The following is a 23,754-nucleotide window of genomic DNA, read 5'->3' as shown; positions in this document are numbered from 1 at the left end:
TGTGTATTTATACCTGTGTTCTCTGTTTGTCTGTTGCCAGTTTGTCTTGTTTGTCAAGTCAACGAGCATTTTTGTTATCAGCTCCTGGTTTTCCCCAGTCTCTCTTTTTCTCACCCTCCTGGTTTTGAACCTTGCCTGTCCTGACTCTGAGCCTGTCTGCCTGACCACTCTGCCTGCCCCTGCCCCTGAGCCTGCCTGCCTGCCTGGCCACTCTGCCTGCCCCTGCCCCTGAGCCTGGCCAATCTGCATGCCCCTGTCCCTGAACCTGTCTGCCGACCTGTACCGTTGCCCCACTTCTGGTTTACTGACCCCTGCCTGCCTTGACCTGTCTATTGCCTGCCCCTGTTAATTCGACGTTGTCTGCATCTGGGTCTTTCCTTCATCCTAATAAGTCTGGGTAATGTCAGTCTGGGTAATAATTTGTGATCTTAACTTTTGTCATAAAGGAATGTCTCGCCCACACGAAGACCTATGCATTTTTATTACACTCTATTGATATACAACTTTCCTGACACATAGGTGTTTCCTTTCAGATGTAATTAATACAGAAACCTGGCGTATATTCAGTAAGGTGATACCATCAGAAAGTTGCAGATAGAAATGTAATGAATAGAGCCGATTCGATCCCCTATTCAACTTGACAGACAATTCTATTTGTTCTGCGCAATTGATTTCTATCTGACCGTTCTTCAACGTTGCACGCTTCTGAACAGGCCCCTGATGCCGGGTTGGCACCAGTGCTCCAGCTTGGTGAGGCTGTTCCTTCTGTTTCGGCCTAAGACTGTGGAACTCCTTTACTTATTATCCAAACCCGATCTTTATTCAATGGCTGTTAACTACACAAACTCTCTATTGTCTTACACCACTTTTGGTCATTCAATTCCTCAGTTTCATTCTTATTTATGGTCATTTTCATCAGCGCTAATTGAGAATGCATTGAGTAGACCGTCAGCTGACATAGAACTTAACGTAACGTGCAACCCATGAATACTGTGTTTGACCTTGTATTCTGAACATTTACAGTAGATTGACAGGTTTTATGATTAGGTATTATCTCATCTATAGTTCATAGTCCCTCCGCCTCCTGCAGACACAAGCAGAAATATTCAGACCTTTCCATGGACCAGAATTCTCAGAACGTGTAGAACAAGTTTGTGAAATTGCCCCATGAGACTGCGTGACCCCACAGCCACTCAGCAATTCCACATCCTGCGTTACGCAACTCTCACACAAGTTCACCTCTCTTTATGTTTGACTGCTGACATTTACCATAGACTGCTGCCGGCCACTCTAAACCCAATCACAATTGAATAAAGACAGCCCGATGTAAAATATCTGTTGAAATATTTATTAACAATGTTACAGAAACCTTAGCAGCAGGTTTGAGGGTGCTGGCTTTTGTCCTAAAAACTATACAAAAGAATTTACACCCAGGAAAGATCAAATCAGCTTAAAAAACTCTGTCGAGAACCTTTACACATTCATTTAGTAACACATTGATATATTCATATAAAAACAGACCAAAACATCACCGGCTTTCATGACATCAAACAACTGACGAAAAACCAAAACTACTCTATTAAAAAAACCGTGATGTTTTAGTGCAAAGGCAGTAGAAATATAAAAACACTTGTGTTGTTCTCTGTGGTATAAAAACGTGTGAGGTTAGAGGTGTGTGTCTGCGATGGGGATACGTCTTAGTTCTACTATCTGAGACGGGGCCGTACTCCCATCGTCATGGCTCCCGGGGATCGACTCGTTGTCGCTCAGATTAAGGCCCGATCCTGACAGGGAGAGAGAGACAGAGACGGCGCACGTCAAGCATCACTTATTAATAATGTTGTTATCTCTGGTCCAAGGCGTAGTGCGCGTTCATCCACTACTCTCTGTACACTACACCGTGGATCAGAGATATGATAAATGTTTGACAACATTCAGTGTTAACTTAGAAACTCGTTAACAAAACATCAAGTCATTTGTTCTTTGTATACCGAAGATTTCAACATCAACACCTGCTGCAGTGTTCTGAGTGAAAAGTGACTGTGATCAATAATCAACAGCTAAATCAACACTTTACATAAAATAGCATTTTCAACATTACCAAAGGTAAAGGCATGAACAATGGAGTGTCTAAAATGGAACCGTATTCCCTATATATACCCCAGGACCTATGGGGCTCTCGTCAAAGTAGTACACTATTAAGGGAATATGGAATTGTTTGGGATGCACCTATTATGAAAATATACAGGTCCATTAAAATGTCTGCATACTTTCTATCTGGGTCAAGAGTGGCCAGGATTGGTTGTTTTTTACCCATAATAATCACCCCCCCCCTCTATTCTGATTAACCTTGAAGAAAATAGGAAATACTGTAAGTAGATGGAGCGCTTCAGGTGTTCCACAACAACCAAAGGGGGTCTTGGAGGCACTCTGATGAAGACATAATAGCAAATATTTGTGTTTATACATTTTTCTTTATGCTTTTCAATCTTGTTTAACCTTGATTGGTTGTCGTTTGACCAGTAAGAGAGGTAATTAAAATGTAAATGCCACCCCATCCATATCTGTATTCCTCTTGAGGCTGAATGTTGGGGTGTACCGATGGGTGATAGAGAAGGCCAGAGAAATGCTAACTCATCCTCCATAACAACTGCCTATTAGAATACAGCGCACACAATCCACGTCACAGACGGCAGAAGAAGGGTTAGCTCTCCTCTCCCCGAGGCTTTTGTTTACGGTAACATTACCCTCTCTACCCAATCCACTCTCATTAACACCTCTGACTCCCTCCAAGTCCGCTTCCGCCAGGGGGACTTTAAATTTAGCATCGCCACGGCAATGGACAAGTGTTTTTATGGGTGTGGATACCGGTGTGTATTCTCGGTCCCACTCCCAGGGGCCAGTTAGCACTGTAGTGCCAGATTTACCCCTGTTTAGCATGGGGCCCTTCAGGGACTGGTCAATCAGGGGCTTTGCTGGCCACCACGAGGAAGGGTCAAATCCTTTTCCATGATATGGACACGACTACCAGGCTTGACTGGTATACAAGTTAAATGTTCCATGGGGTGTGTTTCTATGAACAGAGATCTTAATTGGTGAGATAGAGAAGGTTAATAAAACTAACACTTGTCCTCTCTAAAGAATCCAACCACAGTGAACGTAGTAGCTATGTGTGACGAAGAGACGTCCCATCTAAACTGTATGAGGATGTCACGCTACATGTCATGACTCTTTCACAGAGCACTGCCGGCTTGGTCACTACGAAAGAGTCATGACATCACCATTCTATGGTTTCGTCCCTATTCCCTTTATAGTGCACTACTTTGGACCAGGGGCTATATATATATTTCATACAGAAAAAGTACTGAGCACTACTTGGCATGTGTTCAGTTGGGTCTACCACTTGTTATTCAGGCAGCGTGAAGCGATTACTCTGTGACTTGAGAATGGGAGCGGTGATATATCAGTCTGCTGTTAGCCCCTTATCTCATTAAACATTGATGACTGAGGAAAAACGGTTCCTAAGGGTGCAGGATTAAAGCTCTGCAAAGGAGTGATTGAGCAGGGCCAGCAGTAATGGCTACACACATGCAAACAATACAGGCATGCATACACACTCATGCAAGCACACACACACACACACACACACACACACACACACACACACACACACACACACACACACACACACACACACACACACACACACACACACACACACACACACACACACACACACACACACACACACACACACACACAACCGTGTACATGAGCCCACACACACAAAATCACACAAAGGTTAAAAACCATATGTGAGTCACCCATATTCCAGATAGAGAATGTACGCTCAAGTACAAATTGGAACTTTAGTCTACGAGGGAATAAGATTTGTATGTTCTTCCAAGTTTTCCCATATGGAGCAGCAAGAGTAACTGCCCCTCCCCACCTTCAAGCTTTGCTCAAACCCTACACCCCCAACCCGAGCCCTCCATTCTGCCATCTCTGGTCTCTTGGCACTCCCACCCCTACAGAAGGGCAGCTCCAGCTCATCCCAGGCATAGCTTTTCGCTGTCCTGGCACCCCAAACGTGGAACCAGCTTCCCTCTGAAGCTAGGACAGCAGAGTCCCTGCCCATCTTCTGAAAACATCTGAAACCCTACATCTTCAAAGAGTATCTTAAATAATCCCACAGCACCCCCCTCCCTCACACCCCCTCCTCACACCGACCCCCCCAAAAAGGCCTTTTGTAAACTAACACTTGACTTATTTCCCCCTTACTAGCTCTGACCCAGCTGATAGCTACTTTATTGAGGAAACGTATACTTGCTATGACTGTGATATGTGGTTATCCGACTCCCACCTAGCAAACTTAAGATGAATGCACTGACTGTAAGTTGCTCTGGATAAGAGCGTGGGGTCAATGACTAAACTGTAAAATGTAAAAAATGATGTATACTGAGTCATTGGAACTTTAGCCTACGAGGGTATAAGATGTGATTTGTATTTATAGTGAGTCATTGCATTTTTCACTTCTCCCATGACACCATTATGGTGTTGAGGAGTAGGACAAGGAGTTTTTCCTGAGCATGTGACCTGACCAGGAATAACTCTGGACTCTAGTTATTGGCTTCATATTGATGGCTGATGAGGAATACGTGTGCAGGATTAGCAATAGGCACGGTCCCAAATGTTACAGTATTCCTTACAAAGTGCCCTATGGGCCTTCGTCAAAAGTAGTGCACTATATAGGGGGTTGGGATTGATGTGGTAAGGGTTCAGTTTGTGTTTTGCTCACTACCTGTTTATCTGTGTAAACGTCCAAATCCCAAATATTAAAAAACTTTGATAAAAAGTAGTGCTTTATATAGGAAATAGGGTGCCGTGTGGGACTCAGCGATGATTCTTACCAGTTTTTAAGGCAAATATGAGGTCATCAAAGTCCTGGGACTCATGGTCGGCCACTAGGTTGGTGTTGATGAAACCTCCGTTGGTGGTGTAGGCTCCGCCCTGAGGGCTCTGCTTAAACACACTGCTGGGCTGGCTGTCCGGACGCAGAGACGCACGCTCCCAGTCTGCGGACACCTGCCACACACGCACGCAAGCACACACAGCCGCAGAAACGCGCAGACACACACGTTTACAGACTGAATATGGTATTATCAAAGACAGCCACTCCAACAAATTCCAACAAGTTGAAATGACAGAGCCTAAAATATGTCAGGGTTCCATTTCTACAGTGCCTTTTCTGAGCTAACATTTAGAGTGTTTGGATGGCTAAGTGCTTGTCCTCAAGGCGTTCCATAGACAACACTAACCAGAGATGAGCGTGTAAATGGGTCAACTAAATCTCCATGATTAATGCAATGACACACACCAGGCCTATTCTGGCACCAAGTCCGCTCTGGGTAGCAGAGAATGGGCCTGTGAGCCGTGTAATCACGTCTGAGACATGGAGGGTCACACAGAGTTTGTTGCCCAAGCTCCCCAAAGGGTTAATGCAGGATGAGGGGTCACGTGCGCCTCATACAAAATCAGGCTCTGAGCCTGCTGCTGATGAATATGAGACAGAGAGAGACACAGAGAGAAAGACAGAGAGAGACACAGAGAGACAGAGAGACAAAGAGAGAGAGACAGAGACACAGAGAGAGACAGAGACACAGAGAGAGAGAGACACAGAGAGAGACAGAGACACAGAGAGAGACAGAGACACAGAGAGAGAGAGAGAGACACAGAGAGAGACAGAGACACAGAGAGAGAGAGAGAGACACAGAGAGAGAGAGAGAGACACAGAGAGAGACAGAGACACAGAGAGAGACAGAGACACAGAGACACAGAGAGAGAGAGAACCTGGGGATAATCACTAAATGTCTACAAGAGTAGTGATGGAAAGAGAGTTCAGCACCCTCACGGACAACTAGCTAGACAGGCAGTTAGACACAGGCAGACAGACAGGTATACAGTTAGACAAAAACAGGCATACAGTTAGACACAGGCAGACAGACAGGTATACAGTTAGACAAAAACAGGCATACAGTTAGACACAGACAGACAGGCAGAAAGACAGACACAGGCAGACAGTTAGACACAGGCAGACAGACAGACATGCAGAAAGACAGACACAGGCAGACAGGCAGGCAGGTGTAATAGCTTATCTCATTGTTTCTTCATCTGGTCCTGGGGACCCTAAAGGGCTGCACATTTCAGTTTTTGCCCTAGCACTACATAGCTGATTGAAATGAACAACATATCATCAACAGCCAGACAGACAGCGGGTGTACTAGCCTATCTGAACAGGCCTGTAATGACAGACAGCACGGCGTAATTGCCTATAATGGGTACAGAGTGTCTAGAGCTTGGTGAATTAGGCACCGCCAGGCTCCAGTGGATTTGTCATATCCGCTCTGAAGTGGGTTGACGAGATGCGTCCCATGTACCAATCCCCTCCACCTCTCTCGCCCCTCTCTTTCCTTTCCACCTCTCAATTTTCTCTCTTTTCTCTCCAGCTCCCTCCGCTCTGCTGCTGGGATGGACCCCAAGGTTCCAAATCACAACGTTTGTGTTCTTATGAAAAAAAACAGGATTAGTGGATTCCTACTTTGGCAGAAAAGGGACTGAGTGTTCCCAGGATAAATTACATAAAATCTGCCCCCCCTCTGTCTCCCCTACACTGGGCAGGGGACAAAGGGGTATGGGAGGTAAGGGTGAAGCAGACTCAGAGCTTTGGTAACAGTGGTCAGCCAGCCAGTCAGCTAGTCAGTCAGCTAGTCAGTCAGCTAGTCAGTCAGTCAGCCTCGGGCTTGTAGGGCTTGAACAGGGCTTCTCAGTATTTCTTATCCATTTTTCTCCATAGTTTGGGGCAGTGAGGGAGGGAACGATGGCAGAGAGAGACTGCATGTGTGTTACCTCCTCCATGGTTCTGATGAGGTTCTGGGTGGACTTGTTGATCTCCCCCCCTATGGTGGCGGCACCCCCTCCCTGGTAGGCGGAGTCTGGACTGCCCTGGCCGTTCATCTCCACCGTGTAGCTAGCCTTGGCTGGCCAACATAGCTGGTTGTGCATCAGGAAGTACACAGCAAACACGTACAGGCCCTGGGGAGAGGGCACAGGGCAAAGGTCAGGGGTTATGTGTGTGTGTGTGTGTGTTACTAGAGGAGGTTGGGTCACAGCCCTACACCACCCTGGGAGGACATAAGAGGTACAGAGAGGCTCAGCGCTAACCAGCCAGCTACACGTGTTGTATTGTTGTCTCTACCTTTTGCCCTCCGTGCTGTTGTCTGTGCCTAACAATATTTGTACCATGTTTGTGCTGCTATCATGTTTTGCTGCAGCCATGTTGTGTTGTTTTTTATTTATTTATTTATTTGTATTTTTTTAAGGGGTGTTGTTACCGTGTTGTTGTAATGTTGTGTTGCTGCCATGTTGTGTTGCCCTGTGTTGCTGCCATGCTGTGTTGTTGTCTTAGGTCTCTCTTTACATTGTGTTTCTGTGTCTCTCTTGTCGTGATATTTTATTTTTAATCCCAGCCCGCGCCCCCAAAGGAGGCCTTTTGCCTCTTGGCAGGCAGTCATTGTAAATAAGAATTTGTTCATAATTGACTTGCCTAATTAAATAAAGGTTCAATAAAACATTTAAAAGCTAGCTAGGGAGAGAATGATTTCAGTAGCAATTAACAAGACAGATAGAAATCCATTTATAGGATAATAGAAGACAGAAAGAACATAAATTACTAAACTCAATCAGGGACATTTTAAACATACTACAGCCTCATCTCTAAAATGTATTAAATACTTGTATCACCCTCATCAATCTATACACAATACCACACAATGACAAAGAGAAAACAGGTTTTTAGAAAATGTTGCATATCTATAAAAAAAAAAAAACAGAAATACCTTATTTACATAAGTATTCAGACCCTTTGCTATCAGACTCGAAATTGAGCTCAGGTGCATCCTGTTTCCATTGATCGTCCTTCAGATGTTTCTATAACTTGATTGGAGTCCACCTGTGGTAAATTCAATTGATCAGAGACAGGATTGTGTCGAGGCACAGATCTGAGGAAGGGTACGAAAACAATTCTGCAGCATTCAAGGTCCCCAAGAACACAGTGGCCTGCATCATTCTTAAATGGAAGAAGTTTGGAACCACCAAGACTCTTCCTAGATCTGGCCGCCAGGCCAAATTGAGCAATCTGGGTAGAAAGTCACCTCCCTGACCAGGGCCCAAGAACCCGATGGTCACTCTGACAGAGCTCCAGAGTTCCTCTGTGGAGATGGAAGAACCTTCCAGACGGACAACCATGTCTGCAGCACTCCACCAATCAGGCCTTTATGGTAGAGTGGCCAGACCGAAGCCAGTCCTCAGTAAAAGGCACATGACAGTCCGCTTGGAGTTTGCCAAAAGGCACCTAAAGGACTCTCAGACCATGAGAAACAAGATTGAACTCTTTGGCCTGAATGCCACGCATCATATCTGGAGTAAACCTGGCACCATCCCTACGGTGAAAGATGGAGCAAAGTACAGAGAGATCCTTGATAAAAACCTGCTCCAGAGCGCTCAGGACCTCAGACTGGGGCGAAGGTTCACCTTCCAACAGGACAACGACCCTCAGCACACATCCAAGACAAGGCAGGAGTGGCTTCGGAAACAAGTCTCTGAATGTCCTTGATTGGTCCAGCAGGAGTCCGGACTTGAACCCAATCAAACATCTCTGGAGAGACCTGAAAATAGCTGTGCAGCGAAGCTCCCCATCCAACCTGACAGACCTTGAGAGGATCTGCAGAGAAGAATGGGAGAAACTCCCCCAAATACAGGTGTGCCAAGCTTGTAGCGTCATACCCAAGACTCAAGGCTGTAATCGCTGCCAAAGGCACTTCAACAAAGTACTGAGTAAAGGGTCTGAATACTTATGTAAATGTGATATTTAAGTTTTGTATTTTTATAAATTTGCTAACATTTCTAAAAACCTGTTTTTGCTTTGTCATTATGGGGTATTGTGTGTACATTGATGAGGGGAAAAAACTATTTAATCAATTTTAGAATAAGGCTGTAACGTAACAAAATGTGGAAAGAGTCAAGTGGTCTGAATATTTTACAAATGCACTGTACCTAGAACACACTGAAACATTTGCTTGTTTACTTGACCCATTCAATCCAGGCTTACACTTCTGCAATGCAAGAAAATAACCACCCTGGACATCAAGTTACCAGTTTCTACTTCCCTAGATGTAATAGGGCCCAAAGTCTCCTCAGGAATATACTATCCATTTGCTGATGTTTGCCCTTCCTGTACAGATGTCCTCTGATGTAGCCTAGTAGCTCCAGAGCAGTGCTAACTAACCACTAACCAGGATGTATGAAATATAGCCAGTGCACTGGAGCCAGCTGGGTAACGGCTGCTCAGGACTACTGCATGCAGTGATGCTGCTGTGGTTTAGAGATGGTAGAATACAGCCATAGCATTAACAATGTCTATATAGTTGAAATGGATGCAGAGAAAATACCTTCTTTGCATGTTTGCACACACACACACGCACGCGCACACACACACGCACACGCACACACACACACACACGCACACGCACACACGCACACACACGCACACAGCTGTTGTGAGCAGAAACATTAAACAGCCTTTTACAGTCAAATAAACAGCCACTCCAACAACAATAACAACATGGAAAATGATCCTCATGGAACATGTACCGCATGAGGGATAACACAAAACAACCTGAATGAGCGTGAAACTGCCAAGTGTGCAATAGCATAGAGGCACATAAGCAACTGTGGTAAGAAATTGCTACAGAACAGAAGCAAGTGTGATAATCAGATACTATACCAACTCAATAGATAGCTAGGATAACCTACGTCATTTAAATTATTCCTTAGGGTTTCTGAAGCTTATGACAGCCACAACAGTTAACCGTGATCTGAAGATTTGCTATCCTGCCATACACATATAAATCTCACTCCACGCAACATAGAATGAATGTGATTATATCATAAATCCTAATGAAATTATCATTTCAATTACGCTAATTTTAAAAACCTAATTCATGCTAATACAGCGCTGTACTTTACATTTCCTGTCTGTTGATTCCACTCTATTCATGTTCTATTAGTGTTGGTGATGACGTGCCCTTAATGGCTGTGTCATGACACACATATCAGTGCTCTGATCTCAATGTTCCTCATCTCCCCACAAAACAAATTGTTTTTCCTCCGTAAACGCAGACTCTCAAAGCAGAACAATTGTCCCTTAATTGTGTTCCTGCCGACAGCAACAGCTTCAAAACAGGTTCAAAACAGCCGGTGTAGTAGTAACATAAGACAGCTGAACATTAAAGTAGCGAGCCACATGTTCACGTTGATCATGAGACTGTGGTAATGGAGATATACTAGGGGACGTTCTGGCCCTCTTGTTTTCTCCATTGTGCTGACGGACTGATCAGACACATGGGCACTTGAAACAGTTGGACACACTGGACTTGTGGTCTGCACATTCCACTGGAGGCACACATACCAGAGAGGCGCTTAAAGGCAATTGGACACTAGACATATGGTCTGACCATTCTATTACAAACATACATGTCAGACAGAGAGGCGCTTAAAGGCAATTGGACACTAGACATATGGTCTGACCATTCTATTACAAACATACATGTCAGACAGAGAGGCGCTTAAAGGCAATTGCACACACTAGGGATAGGGGAGACTAGAACAAAGAGTGCATTGATTTGGTGGTGAAGGGAAGGGGCATGGGGTCTGTTGACACACTGGGATAGAGGGTCCGGCCACCATTATAAACTAATTGAAAGCAGATGGTGGTGAATGACTTCATAAGGGATGGACAATACTATGTGGATTTAAATATAAAGGACTGGACTTCTGAGTGTGTGGGCCGCGGGGTGTGTTCCGCGGGGACATGCCAGTTGGCTGTACAGTTGTAATAAAGAGCATGTTTGAATTTACAAGTTCTGATAAGCGTTGTATTTGAAATGATTTTCCACGACATATTTGGCGAGCTGAGCCAGGAGGGACAGGGACTGAGGAATGGCGTTCAGGGCTGGAGATAGTTTCTTTGGACAATCTGGCAAACAAGGGTGGCCGCCCAACTAGACGGTAAGCAAGTTCTTACAATAGTTGAAATGTTTGTGTAAGATTGCTTCAGAGATACTGTCTCAGCGAGAGGAGCGCCACGTAAGTCTCTCTTTCAAATTTCCTAAAATGAAACCAGTAAATACAAAATAACTTTTAAATTCAATGAATTTGCATGTATGTGTAATTTGGGGAATTGTATTAAATATAAATGTATGCGCATGTATAGAGACTGAGTGAATAGGTGCTGTGAACTTTGCTTGTGTTAGATGTAGAGTGGGCATGCATGCGCTCGTTCAGATCAGACCGTTCGAATGTGTAGCTTAAATGATGCGGTTGTTTGCGCATCTGGCTGAGATGGCTGGTTATAATAAGGGACAGCTCATACGGTCAAAACAGATAATGTAGGTAGAAAATCCTGTGATACCTCTTCAATAAAATTAGTAGAAGGAATGCTTGGACAGGTTACTTATGAATAACGGCTCTAAAGATAACAGAGAACTGCATAAATAAGTAGTTAGGAAGCCACGATACCGCTCTTTAAAAAAGGAACATTTTTGAAGAGGTCCGCTTGGGTGGGATATTCACGTCACGGCAGAAGGGTCTGTTGGTGAATATTTAGTAGTTAAATAAATATTTCATGGTTACCGCCCCAGAACGGGGGACTGAACGGATGAATATTTAGAAGGCAGGAAGAACGTTAGCCCGATTGTGCGGCGTTCAAATGCAAAAGAAATCCTGCGAATAAAAAACCGCTCTGTCTAGCTAACAGGGTTTTGTAATTCAGTAGGTCACGCCACAATACTACTCTAATAATAGAAGAAAAGATCAGTATTGGGGGGGTGAATAGGATATGAAGACAAGCTGATCCGATTAGACAGTAGTCTCGTCATATTGTAGAAATCTTAGCAGTCTAGGCTTATGTAGGTGGAAGTGAATTAAGTCAATAAAGACAGACTAAGTTGTTTTGAGGTAAAAACAAAGGGATTGAATGAACAGGTGAAAAATAAAACGGATGAATGAGAATGTTGTAAGAAATGAGTGGATCTGTGTAAAAATAGAAGATTAGGAAGGAAAGACAAGTTGTGTATGTGTAGGCAGAACGTCCAGGAGAGGGAGCGCGCAGCTCTCCTGTGACAGAGTAGAGTTGATGATGGGTGCCGTTAACTGCTATTAGGCAGAGGGAAAGAAGTTAAGAAACATCGAAGTAAAATAAGTTATAAGCAAGGATAAAAACACTGATGTGATAAAATGGTAAGAGACCGCGGTAAGAATAACAAAAAGGTGTCAAAACAAATAATAAATAAAAATACTTAAAAAGGCGTTAACCGAATAGTATAATACGAATAGGAAGTGGGTAACAAAAGAGAAAACAGAATCGCCAATAAACTGAAATTGTACTATAACGTTAAAACGAATCTAAGTTGGTTAAGATAAATAGTGGAATCCAGGACACATTAAGAATTCGCGTACGGTGAAACAAAGAAGGAGGAAAAAACAGGCCGTCAGACACTCTGTGTCTACAGAAGCTACGGTCTAAAAAATAGCCTGCAGGGTAGACAGCGGTGCAAAATCGAGTGGCCAGGATAAAAAGGAGAACAGGGGTGGCTTGACTCACTAGTAAATTGACCATAGGATCAAACAATAAGAATATGGAGAAGAGGTAAGAAAGTAGAGACAAAATAAATAAATAAAGGTAAAAGTAAGACGTTAGATAGAGATCTTAACGGAGCGGGCAGTGGACCTGTGTGGCTCAGTTGGTAGAGCATGGTGCTTGCAACGCCTGGGTTGAGGGTTCCATTCCCACGGGGGACCAGGATGAATATGTATGAACTTTCCAATTTATAAGTCGCTCTGGATAAGAGAGTCTGCTAAATGACTTAAATGTAATGTAAATGTAATCATAAAATTGATTAGAGCTATAAGAATAGAATAAACCAAACGGATAAAATGAATTAATAATGATATCTGTAAAGGGACAAACACAGTGAAATTTGAAGTACTGTACTAGAATAAGACATTAAGTCATCTGTAGTATTCAGAAATAATGTCTGTACTATAAAGAGTCGGCTTTGATAAGAGAAATTAAGTGATGTGACAAATGAATTATTAATTGGAAAGGAGATTAGCTCTACCTCGGAAAAATAATAAATAAAAGGTGTATAATACATGGGAGTATTTAGGAAAAATAAATGAATAAATAGTGGCATGAAAACAAAAATGATTGTTTCTCCCTAGCATAGAGGGATTTTAAAAAGCCATGGAGTCCCTGAAAGACGCGCACATTAGTTCTACCGACTTCGGATTGAATATGGAAAAAAATGGATAATGGGGGACGCCATTACCCGGTAACATTCTATCTTCAGAAAATACATTACTATAAAAGACAAATGTGGTTCCACTCGTCCTCGCAGACGTGCGGGTGATTAGTAGAACTATTGACAATATCTAAAAACAAATAAGAAAATAGCTCCCTGTTTTGAATATGGATATAGCGGGTTATGGGGAAAATTAGTGTAAGGTGACACTAGAACTTAGTGTGGTAGCAGGAAATGCCGATATACGAGAGTTTATTTCCTTGTCAAAATAACAAACAACTAATCGGTTTGAGGTTAGTGTGAATGGAATTTTTACTTGGCGGTGTATTGTCTCTGAGCGAACAATGAGTGGTTCATAGAGATTACAGTTTATATGTGGTCAAAAAGAAGTATTAGATCACGTTTGACTTGACATATAGTAGAGTACAGATGGAATTTTAATTGTTAGACATTCTATACCGTCATTCTCTGAAAAATGTTAAGACGTTTATGGAATAAAAACTATTTGCAGATTAAAAGCTGACGTTGTGAAATTAACGATATGTATACTTTCTTTTCCAGGAAAAAAAAAGGGTTTAATCTTCTCTGGTCAAAATATCATTCATTGGAGTCTGCATTACTGTGGAAAGCAGTTAATTAAAGTCAGACGCTTTAAAAATAAAAATATCTGGATAAGGCTAATAAATAGAGTTCTGGATAAGTGAGTCCAGTCCCTGTGTGCTATTGGCTATGGTTTACTAGTAAGTTCACCATGTACTGGGAATGAATATACATTAGTAGATTTATTGGAAGGGCTTTTTCCACTTCAGTTTCTATTTGGGTATGCAGAATGATGGAATTATTTTTTGAAAAATGTATTTAAGTTGTTCCTAAAGAAAGGGGAGTGGAAACATTTTAATGGTGTCAAAATGCCCTGATTCCTAAGAATTTCCTGTGAAAGACTGATCACCTTTTACTGGAAATTGTTGGAACAGGTGGGATTTAATTTTTAAATGATTAAAAGACACAAGACTCTATTCAAAATGTATAATTACTTTGAAAATCTATTATGTCCCTGGGAAAATTATGAAGAGTTGTACCCTTAAATTGAATAAGTTATTCGGAATAGGTTTATTTTTGTTTTTTTGATATAACATGTGTTCATAGGTAAAATTATCAGTTCCTTGGGGTTATGGTCTTTGGGTAAATACACAAATGTGCTTTGTTCATTCTGCATATAAAAAGTGATGTAAGTTACTCCAAAGGGTTTATTGGAGTGTGGGTTTCTGTGAGGGTTTTGTTGATAAATACATCATCTGTAATTCATCTGAGAGATCACCAGTAGAATAAAGGAGTTGTCATAAAAGGTGACGTCAGAATGCTTTAAGGCATGGGAGAGAATATCACCACAAGTGGGTGTGGAGCTCATACCCACCCTAATCGACTGAATAGTGAGGGACAACTGTGTCTGATGACCTGTGAACTGTATCAAATAATAGACATGTTGAAATGATATGGGCCAGGGTGAATTATGAATTAAAGGAATTGGGGTATTGAACTTTTATTACCAGGCCACTCATGAGAGAAAAACTGAGACAAAAGGGCTATTGGGAAAATAGATAATACTGGTAATAAAAGTGTTTAGTATAAATGTTAATTATTAAAGGGATGATGTGTATTGAATTGATAAGGTCATATTTGAGTTAAAGTAAACACTAAGGATTGTTATCCTGAATATTGGGTTGGAAAATGTATTAAAAAAAAAAAAAAAAAACTGTTTAGTTATTTAGATATAGCACTGTTTAAATTTAATAGGCCTAGGGCCGCTCTGGAATCTAATCCTGGGACAAGGAGGTTGACAAAACTTCCAGAATATTTGATTAGAGGTTTTTTGTTTCTTTTGTTTTATAATGTCATTGGAATTGTAATGATAAATTGTATTGTTTGATTGAATAAAAAGGTAGTCTGTTGTGCGATGATACCCAAGAATGTAGAAGAAAGAGACCAATAATAACATGGGCATAGAATGACACGGATGGACGTTTTCTCCAGGTTTAATTACATTACAAATAGTGGTAATTTATTGCAAATGTGTAATTATTATAATTTTTTTCTTTTTTTTTTTCTTCTTTTTTTCTCGTTTGGTCAATTTCTTTTTGTTTTGAGGAACATAAGGTTGTGTATATGTTCCTGAGGTGGGACTGATACTGATATAAATGATATATAAATTGACTTAAGGATGTTTTAAGTATGTATCAAACAATGGCAGTTATGGGTTAGGGGACTCATAAAAGAAGGTAATGGTAGTGAAGGGGTGTTATTTCTAGAAACTATGTATAAAAATAGAGATAATTCACAGAAAAGGAAAGACAGCTGGCTGTGTAAAATATAGGGACAATTCAAAAGTTAATAGAACAATTCACATATCTAAAGATATGGTAAAAAGAATAAGTGGTGGCATTTTGAACATTAGAGCAAAAGTTTAAGAAACTTATGACTTAGTTTTGTTAGGATTGGATATTAATCCAACTGGAAGACGCTTGAATGATTATATGTTATTTTACAGCAGTTGCTGTAGGGACAATCATTTGACTATCATTATGAATATTTCTGTGGCAGGAGGCCAGGTATTTGAGGCAGAATGTTTACATAGGGCTGTTATTAAAAATTAAGATTTAGTGATCTTGCTATAAGAAGGAAGTCTGTTGTCAGGGAATAACCCATGTGTTAGTGTGTATGTCCTCAGGAAAAAAACAGCCAGAAATGGAAGGGCTTGGGCTGCATTCTGGAGACTGAGTGTACATCAAGATACACCAGGCTGGTGGTATACTTCTTACAACACTGCAGTGGTAAAGTTCTTCATGTTTCTCTTTGGTGGGTACATAAGTCTCACGAGAAGTGAGGTCCAGCTGAATAAAGGGTGAGCTTGAAAACACCATGAGAGAGGACGTGGAATCAGAGAGAGAGAGAGAGAGAGACTAGATTCCACTATAGACATACTGGGTTGAGATTGGGGGTTACTTGTTTCATTTTTTAATACATCATGTGAAAAAGAATAGATGATAGGATATTATACTCTAAACAAACATGTTAAAGGGATTGATATGAAAGCATAAACAGTGTTGAATTAATTCAAGAAGAGATAATGTTAATTGTAGGTTATGCACATGATTATCAGTTAAAATGGAGCAGATGGGAAACTAAGTAAAAATTGACATGATTTGGGAACACCTCTCAGAACCTGGGGCCGAAAGGGGAAGACTGGGTGGAAGCATGAGGAAGCTTTTTAGGGCTTTTATTTTTGTGGAGTCCAGCAGAAAAGTATCCTGGAGGCATAGAGTCAGGTAAAGAGAGAGTGGGAATTGTCATGGTCTCAGATTTCAGTTTGCATGAATATATTTATGCATAACACATAACATTGTCAATGCTGTTATGTTTTGTCTGTTGTTTTCCAAGTCTTATGTCTAGGAAAACAGAAGGAGAGGGGTTCGCCAGCTTCAGCTGGAATGTCAGTTTGTTGTGTGATGAGTGATGGAAGTAAGAGGATGTATGGTGCAATCATAGAACAGAGGCCATAAGTCTCTAAGTATGAATGCCTCACAGAAAGTAGGCAGAAACCTGAACCAGGACGAGAGGTTCTGCGTCTGATGATCCAAGGGGACCAGAAGGACCTCTCCCAGTGATACCAGGAGATCTAGTCCACGTTCGAGTGTTCCGGAGGAAGTGGGATCAACCAAGAAGAGAAGGACCCTATGAGGTGGCCAAAGCAACAAGAACGGCCGTCAAAGTGAAAGGAAGCCAGACGTGGTACCATCTGAACCACTGCAGCTGAGTCCCAACAGAGAGAAGGATACAACCACATAGAGATGAGGACACAGAGGATGCTGATTCACCAGGAGGGAGCCCGGAGGGAGCAGGAGCAGCGGAAACGATTGAGACGCCAGGGAGGAGCCAAGAAAACAGCAAATCAAGTGAAGGCCAAAATACGACAAGTGCACCGACTAATGCACCCAGAAGAGGAGGAGAGGCCTCACAAGGCACAGAATGAGAACATCTTTTCCCTAAAAATTGAAACCTTCCAGATGGAAGTTAAGTCCGGCCTGAGGAGGGAGCCTCAGGTGAAGAAAGAGGAGGAAAAGTCCCGCAAGCTGAAGAAAATGGGGATTTCCCCACAATTGACTTTCAAACTTTTGAATGGTCTCCTTTACAGACAATTGAAGTTAGAACAACAAAAGAATAATGACATTGACATAACAGAAGTAACAGTGAATGCTAGTATAGAACCAACAGACTAATGCACAATCAAGAGGTATGGTGGAAGCAGGAAGAGAAGAAAGGAATCAGCCGAACAATCCAAAAAGACTGACAAGGTTAGAATCTCTGTTCCACCTCAACTTATAACAGAAGCTGGAGAACTGAAGTCTATCTCAATCATAAGGATCAAACCCTTACCAGAGATGGCACTCTGTGGATGGACACATCACCAAACAAAGGGACAAGTCGTTTGGGATCCGAAAGGATGTGACCTGACATTAATCAAAGAAAAAGACGAGAGGGTGCTCATCATGAATCAGATTGAACCAGTTGAAGGTGAAGAATTAATAGTTGAAATAACAAGAACAACAGTGACCAAAGGGAGTAGCACCATGGTCATTAAGATTGATCCTACCCCTGCACCTGAACAGGAAGAACCTGTGACAACAACAAGGGTGGCGGTTGCTGTGACGACCACAGTAGCTACCACTAAGATGACATCGACCTCCCTTACCAAGCAGATCACTGTACCCACAAAGCATCCTGAGACATCAGAGTCAGGAGAGTTTTTTACTGACATTTGGAACTTTCTGATAAACTCTAATGATCTACCTCAAGATAAGAACATTGAAAAAGCGACAGAATTAGATATATTAGAACCACTCAAGGACAGCACACGAGAAGAAGTAGTGAAGAACGAGTGGTACAAATGGGCTAAGTATATGGCAAACAAACACAGAATGGACAATTGTATTTTGTGTAGAAAATCACATTTGTCTGATCTTTTAATAGTTTCTGAACTGTCATCATTTAAAAACTGTGTAAGTTGGAAAAAGGACCATTGTACCAATAGAAAGTATTCTATTCCCTTGTGTGACATAGAATATAGGATTGCTCTGGGTAAGCACTAGGGGTAAAACTATGTTGAATAAGACCATGTTGGGAGACAATGATTGTGATGCCTATAACATTAGGACTGAATTAACTGTACCTCAATTAGACAGAGGTACCGTGATTGAAGGAAAATATGAATGTTTTTACAGACACCACACCGAAGGAATTGATGTAGGAAACACCACAGTAGAAGTGATACTATTTGGGTGTTAGAGAATGTGGGAGTTCGTAAAAGTAATGATAAAGGGTTGATTATGAATAGAAAAGGGTTGTGTGGTCACATAACTCAGGTTGCACCGTCTCTCACTATGCTAAAGAATCAAGACAGAGGTATTGCGGATAATTTCTGGATGTGTGGAAAAAACAAATTGTTGAATGTATTGCCTAATGAATGGATTGGTCTTTGTGTCTTAGTAAGAGCAATTCAACAGGTTACCATTATTAAATCACCCCACGATGACTATGTTAATTCTAGAGTTAAAAGGAAGTATGAGGAAGACCCTGAGGTATACCTTGATGCAATTGGCCAGCCTAGAGGTGTACCTCGAGAGTTCAAGGCAAGAGATGAAGTTAAATCAGGATTTGAATCTATGTTTTTGTGGATAACATCAAATAAAAATTTAGAGTGGATTAATTATATATATTATAACCAACAGATGTTCATTAACTATACTGATTCGGCTCCAACGGCGTTGGGGGAACAGGTACAGGCTACCAGTAAAATGACTTGGCGAAATAGACAGGCTCTCCATTGGCTCTTAGCGGAGAAGGGTGGAGTTTGTGTCATGTTTGGGGATGACTGTTGCACCTTTATTCCCAATATTGCTATGGACAAACTCAAAGGATTATGAGCAGAAGTAAAGGCTAATACTGGTTTAGACTCCCTTGTATGGGATTGGTTAGTCCTAGCGTTAGGAAAGTGGGGTGCCATGTTTGCTAGGATGGCCATCGTGTTGGAAGGAGGGTTATTGACTCTGGGTATTGTAGTTTGTTGTGTTATACCCCTGGTAAAGTTAATTGTGGTTCAGACAACAGTTAAACAGATGTCTGTAATGAGAGATGACTCTCCTGTGGTGATTAATTTTGTACCGGGAAGCCCAGGCAATTATACCAATAAGTATGGAAAGCCTTGCAATGCGGTTGGAGGACCTCTTGACTGCCCCTTTGGTAACCCTAACTGTCTCTATGAAGTGATTGGGGGGTTGGTCATGCGTGTCACGATTTTCGTAAGGATGATTTCCATGTATATGTTCAATTACCCAGTTCAGATATATGTTTACTTATACATGTCCACAAAAAGTGTCATTTGCGTCACTATTGCAAGTGGTGTACAAAAATTCATGAGGATGGTCATAACCATCACCCAGAACCTTTTTTCTGTGCCAAGTGTTAAAGAGGAGATTGTCTTATTTGTAAGGATGAGGACTGTGCTCCTAGATAATGGGGTTTTAGAATTTTTATTTTGCCTGATGCTTTGTGTTCTTTGTATGTTTCTTTGAATTTTTTGATATATATCGATGAACATATATATATTTTCTTTTCCTTTCAATTAGTTTTGCCTTCTAAAATTAGGTTCATTTTACAAACACATGTTAGGTAACAGAGGGTATTCCGGTTACAAGTGTCTATGGACCATGTCTTTAATCATTTCACAAAGGTTGGTAGGTGTCTGCAAGGGAGGATATTGTTGAAATGTTTGGTCTAGTTAGGTTTTCTTTAATGTTTCTGATTGGATCTTTTACTCTTATGAATATTGGAGATGTTTGGTCTAGTTGGTTTATATGCTTCACTTTGTTTTTATTTTTTGTATTTTCTTGTTTATCATAGGTCTTTTCATTTACTATCCCAAAGTCTTATTTGTCTCATTTATGTGGCTTAATAGCCCCAGAGGGGGGATTGTAGTAGTAACATAAGACAGCTGAACATTAAAGTAGCGAGCCACATGTTCACGTTGATCATGAGACTGTGGTAATGGAGATATACTAGGGGACGTTCTGGCCCTCTTGTTTTCTCCATTGTGCTGACGGACTGATCAGACACATGGGCACTTGAAACAGTTGGACACACTGGACTTGTGGTCTGCACATTCCACTGGAGGCACACATACCAGAGAGGCGCTTAAAGGCAATTGGACACTAGACATATGGTCTGACCATTCTATTACAAACATACATGTCAGACAGAGAGGCGCTTAAAGGCAATTGGACACTAGACATATGGTCTGACCATTCTATTACAAACATACATGTCAGACAGAGAGGCGCTTAAAGGCAATTGCACACACTAGGGATAGGGGAGACTAGAACAAAGAGTGCATTGATTTGGTGGTGAAGGGAAGGGGCATGGGGTCTGTTGACACACTGGGATAGAGGGTCCGGCCACCATTATAAACTAATTGAAAGCAGATGGTGGTGAATGACTTCATAAGGGATGGACAATACTATGTGGATTTAAATATAAAGGACTGGACTTCTGAGTGTGTGGGCCGCGGGGTGTGTTCCGCGGGGACATGCCAGTTGGCTGTACAGTTGTAATAAAGAGCATGTTTGAATTTACAAGTTCTGATAAGCGTTGTATTTGAAATGATTTTCCACGACACCGGACGCTGGCATCGCTAGGAGAGAGAACAGTAGCAGTAGGAGTAGCAGTAGCAGTAGGAGTAGCGGTAGGAGTAGCAGTAGGAGTAGCAGGAGTAGCAGTAGGAGTAGCAGTAGGAATAGCAGTAGCAGTAGTAGTAGCAGGAGTAGCAGTAGTAGTATCAGGAATAGCAGTAGGAGTAGCCGTAGCATTATCAGTAGTAGTAGGAGTAGCAGTAGTAGTAGTAGTAGCAGGAGTAGCAGGAGTAGTAGTAGCAGTAGGAGTAGCAGTATGAGTAGTAGTAGCAGGAGTAGCAGTAGGAGTAGCAGTAGGAATAGGAGTAGCAGTAGGAGTAGCAGTAGGAGTAAGAGTAGGAGTAGCAGTAGGACTAAGAGTAGCAGTAGGAGTAGGAGTAGCAGTAGGAGTAAGAGTAGCAGTAGCAGTAGGAGTAAGAGTAGCAGTAGCAGTAGGAGTAGCAGTAGCAGTAGGAGTAGCGGTAGGAGTAGCAGTAGTAGTAGCAGGAGTAGCAGTAGGAGTAGCAGTAGGAATAGCAGTAGCAGTAGTAGTAGCAGGAGTAGCAGTAGTAGTATCAGGAATAGCAGTAGGAGTAGCCGTAGCATTATCAGTAGTAGTAGTAGTAGGAGTAGCAGTAGTAGTAGTAGTAGCAGGAGTAGCAGGAGTAGTAGTAGCAGTAGGAGTAGCAGTATGAGTAGTAGTAGCAGGAGTAGCAGTAGGAGTAGGAGTAGCAGTAGGAATAGGAGTAGCAGTAGCAGTAGCAGTAGGAGTAAGAGTAGGAGTAAGAGTAGCAGTAGGAGTAGGAGTAGCAGTAGGACTAAGAGTAGCAGTAGGAGTAGGAGTAGGAGTAGCAGTAAGAGTAGCAGTAGGAGTAAGAGTAGCAGTAGCAGGAGTAGCAGGAGTAGTAGGAGTAAGAGTAGCAGGAGTAGTAGGAGTAAGAGTAGCAGTAGGAGTAGCAGTAGCAGGAGTAGCAGTAGCAGGAGCAGGAGTAGTAGGAGTAAGAGTAGCAGTAGGAGTAGGAGTAGGAGTAGCAGTAGGAGTAAGAGTAGCAGTAGGAGTAAGAGTAGCAGTAGCAGGAGTAGCAGGAGTAGTAGGAGTAAGAGTAGCAGGAGTAGTAGGAGTAAGAGTAGCAGTAGGAGTAGCAGTAGCAGGAGTAGCAGTAGCAGGAGCAGGAGTAGTAGGAGTAAGAGTAGCAGTAGGAGTAGGAGTAGGAGTAGCAGTAGGAGTAAGAGTAGCAGTAGGAGTAAGAGTAGCAGTAGCAGTAGGAGTAGCAGTAGCAGGAGTAGCAGGAGCAGGAGTAGTAGGAGTAAGAGTAGCAGTAGGAGTAGGAGTAGGAGTAGCAGTAGGAGTAAGAGTAGCAGTAGGAGTAAGAGTAGCAGTAGCAGTAGGAGTAGCAGTAGCAGGAGTAGCAGGAGCAGGAGTAGTAGGAGTAAGAGTAGCAGTAGGAGTAGCAGTAGGAGTAAGACTAGCAGTAGCAGTAGGAGCGCTCTGGAACATCTAGGTCAGATGTATTTGTTTAGAGTTAATCGATGGTCTTGAACACAGCTCGCTTTGGAACCTCATTACATGTAGAAAAGGAAACTGTCTGTTCCAGATAAATTATTCCTGAGTTACAGAGAACACTCCCTGGAAACTACTGCTTTGTTGTGGTGTGTGTGTGTGTGTGTGTGTGTGTGTGTGTGTGTGTGTGTGGGGGGGGGGGGGGGGCTAGGGAGGGTCAAAGCAGAGAGATGCATTCATAAAAGATGAACCAAAGGCCTTTCAGTTGGCCTCTCTCTACATCTTCAGGGGATTTGTCCTGTACTGGAGCTTATTGTAGCAGGGAAGCCGTAAATGACAGGCTGTGAAACAAAGTCATGTCTTAGACAAAGACACTCGATTGATCTCCATGAAGTCTTGATATCAACTGGATAACATTGGAGGAAGTAGGTCATACCGTTGGTCAGGCTGGACATCTGATCAGATGACTTCATAGTTGGGTGTTTGTGATTGGCTTGGGTTTCTAAGCACATCAGTTATTGTCATCGTGACATCTCACCCGCGGCAGATAGCCTAGTGGTTAGAGCGTTGGGCCAGTAACCAAAAGGTTGCTAGATCGAATCCGCAAGCTGACAAGGAAAAACTCTGTTGTTCTGCCCCTGAACAAGGCACTTAACCCACTGTTCCTAGGCCATCATTGTAAATAAGAATTTGCTCTTAACTGACTTGCCTAGTTAAACAAATAATAATAATGTCTAAAGCAGGAAGCACCAGTGACTAGATCAATAATAAAGTGGTCAGATGAAGCAGATGCTAAGCTACAGGACTGTTTGCTAGCACAGACTGGAATATGTTCTGGAATTCCTCCAATGGCATTGAGGAGTACACCAGATCTGTCATTGGCTTCATCAATAAGTGAATCGATGACGTCGTCCCCACAGTGACTGTACGTACATACCCCAAACAGAATCCATGGATTACAGGCAGCATCCGCACTGAGCTAAAGACTAGAGCTGCTGCTTTCAAGGAGCGGGACTCTAACCCGGAAGCTCAGATGAAATCCCGCTTTGCCCAACGACAAATCATCAAACGGGCGACACATCAATACAGGACTAAGATCGAGTTGTACTACACCGGC

General features: G+C 42.3%; 1 protein-coding gene across 2 annotated transcripts in view; it reads right to left on the bottom strand.

Moving 5' to 3' along the window:
- Window positions 1–1,332: 1,332 nt before the first annotated feature.
- The window catches only part of LOC139577229 (adhesion G-protein coupled receptor V1-like), a 264,000-nt gene continuing 241,578 nt past the window's right edge, over window positions 1,333–23,754 (bottom strand). For both annotated transcript variants that reach the window (XM_071404189.1, XM_071404190.1), the window contains 3 exons: window positions 6,907–7,092; window positions 4,911–5,085; window positions 1,333–1,784 (listed from right to left, as the gene is read on the bottom strand). In XM_071404189.1, coding sequence (XP_071260290.1) covers window positions 1,666–1,784; window positions 4,911–5,085; window positions 6,907–7,092 — 480 coding nt within the window. In that variant the 3' untranslated portion in view covers window positions 1,333–1,665. The remainder of the gene's footprint in view (window positions 1,785–4,910; window positions 5,086–6,906; window positions 7,093–23,754) is intronic.

Source organism: Salvelinus alpinus, chromosome 5 (assembly GCF_045679555.1).
Source record: "Salvelinus alpinus chromosome 5, SLU_Salpinus.1, whole genome shotgun sequence".
In the NCBI taxonomy this organism is placed as follows: domain Eukaryota; kingdom Metazoa; phylum Chordata; class Actinopteri; order Salmoniformes; family Salmonidae; genus Salvelinus; species Salvelinus alpinus.
Note: the sequence above shows the minus strand (reverse complement) of the source record. Positions and strands in the feature narration are given on the sequence as shown.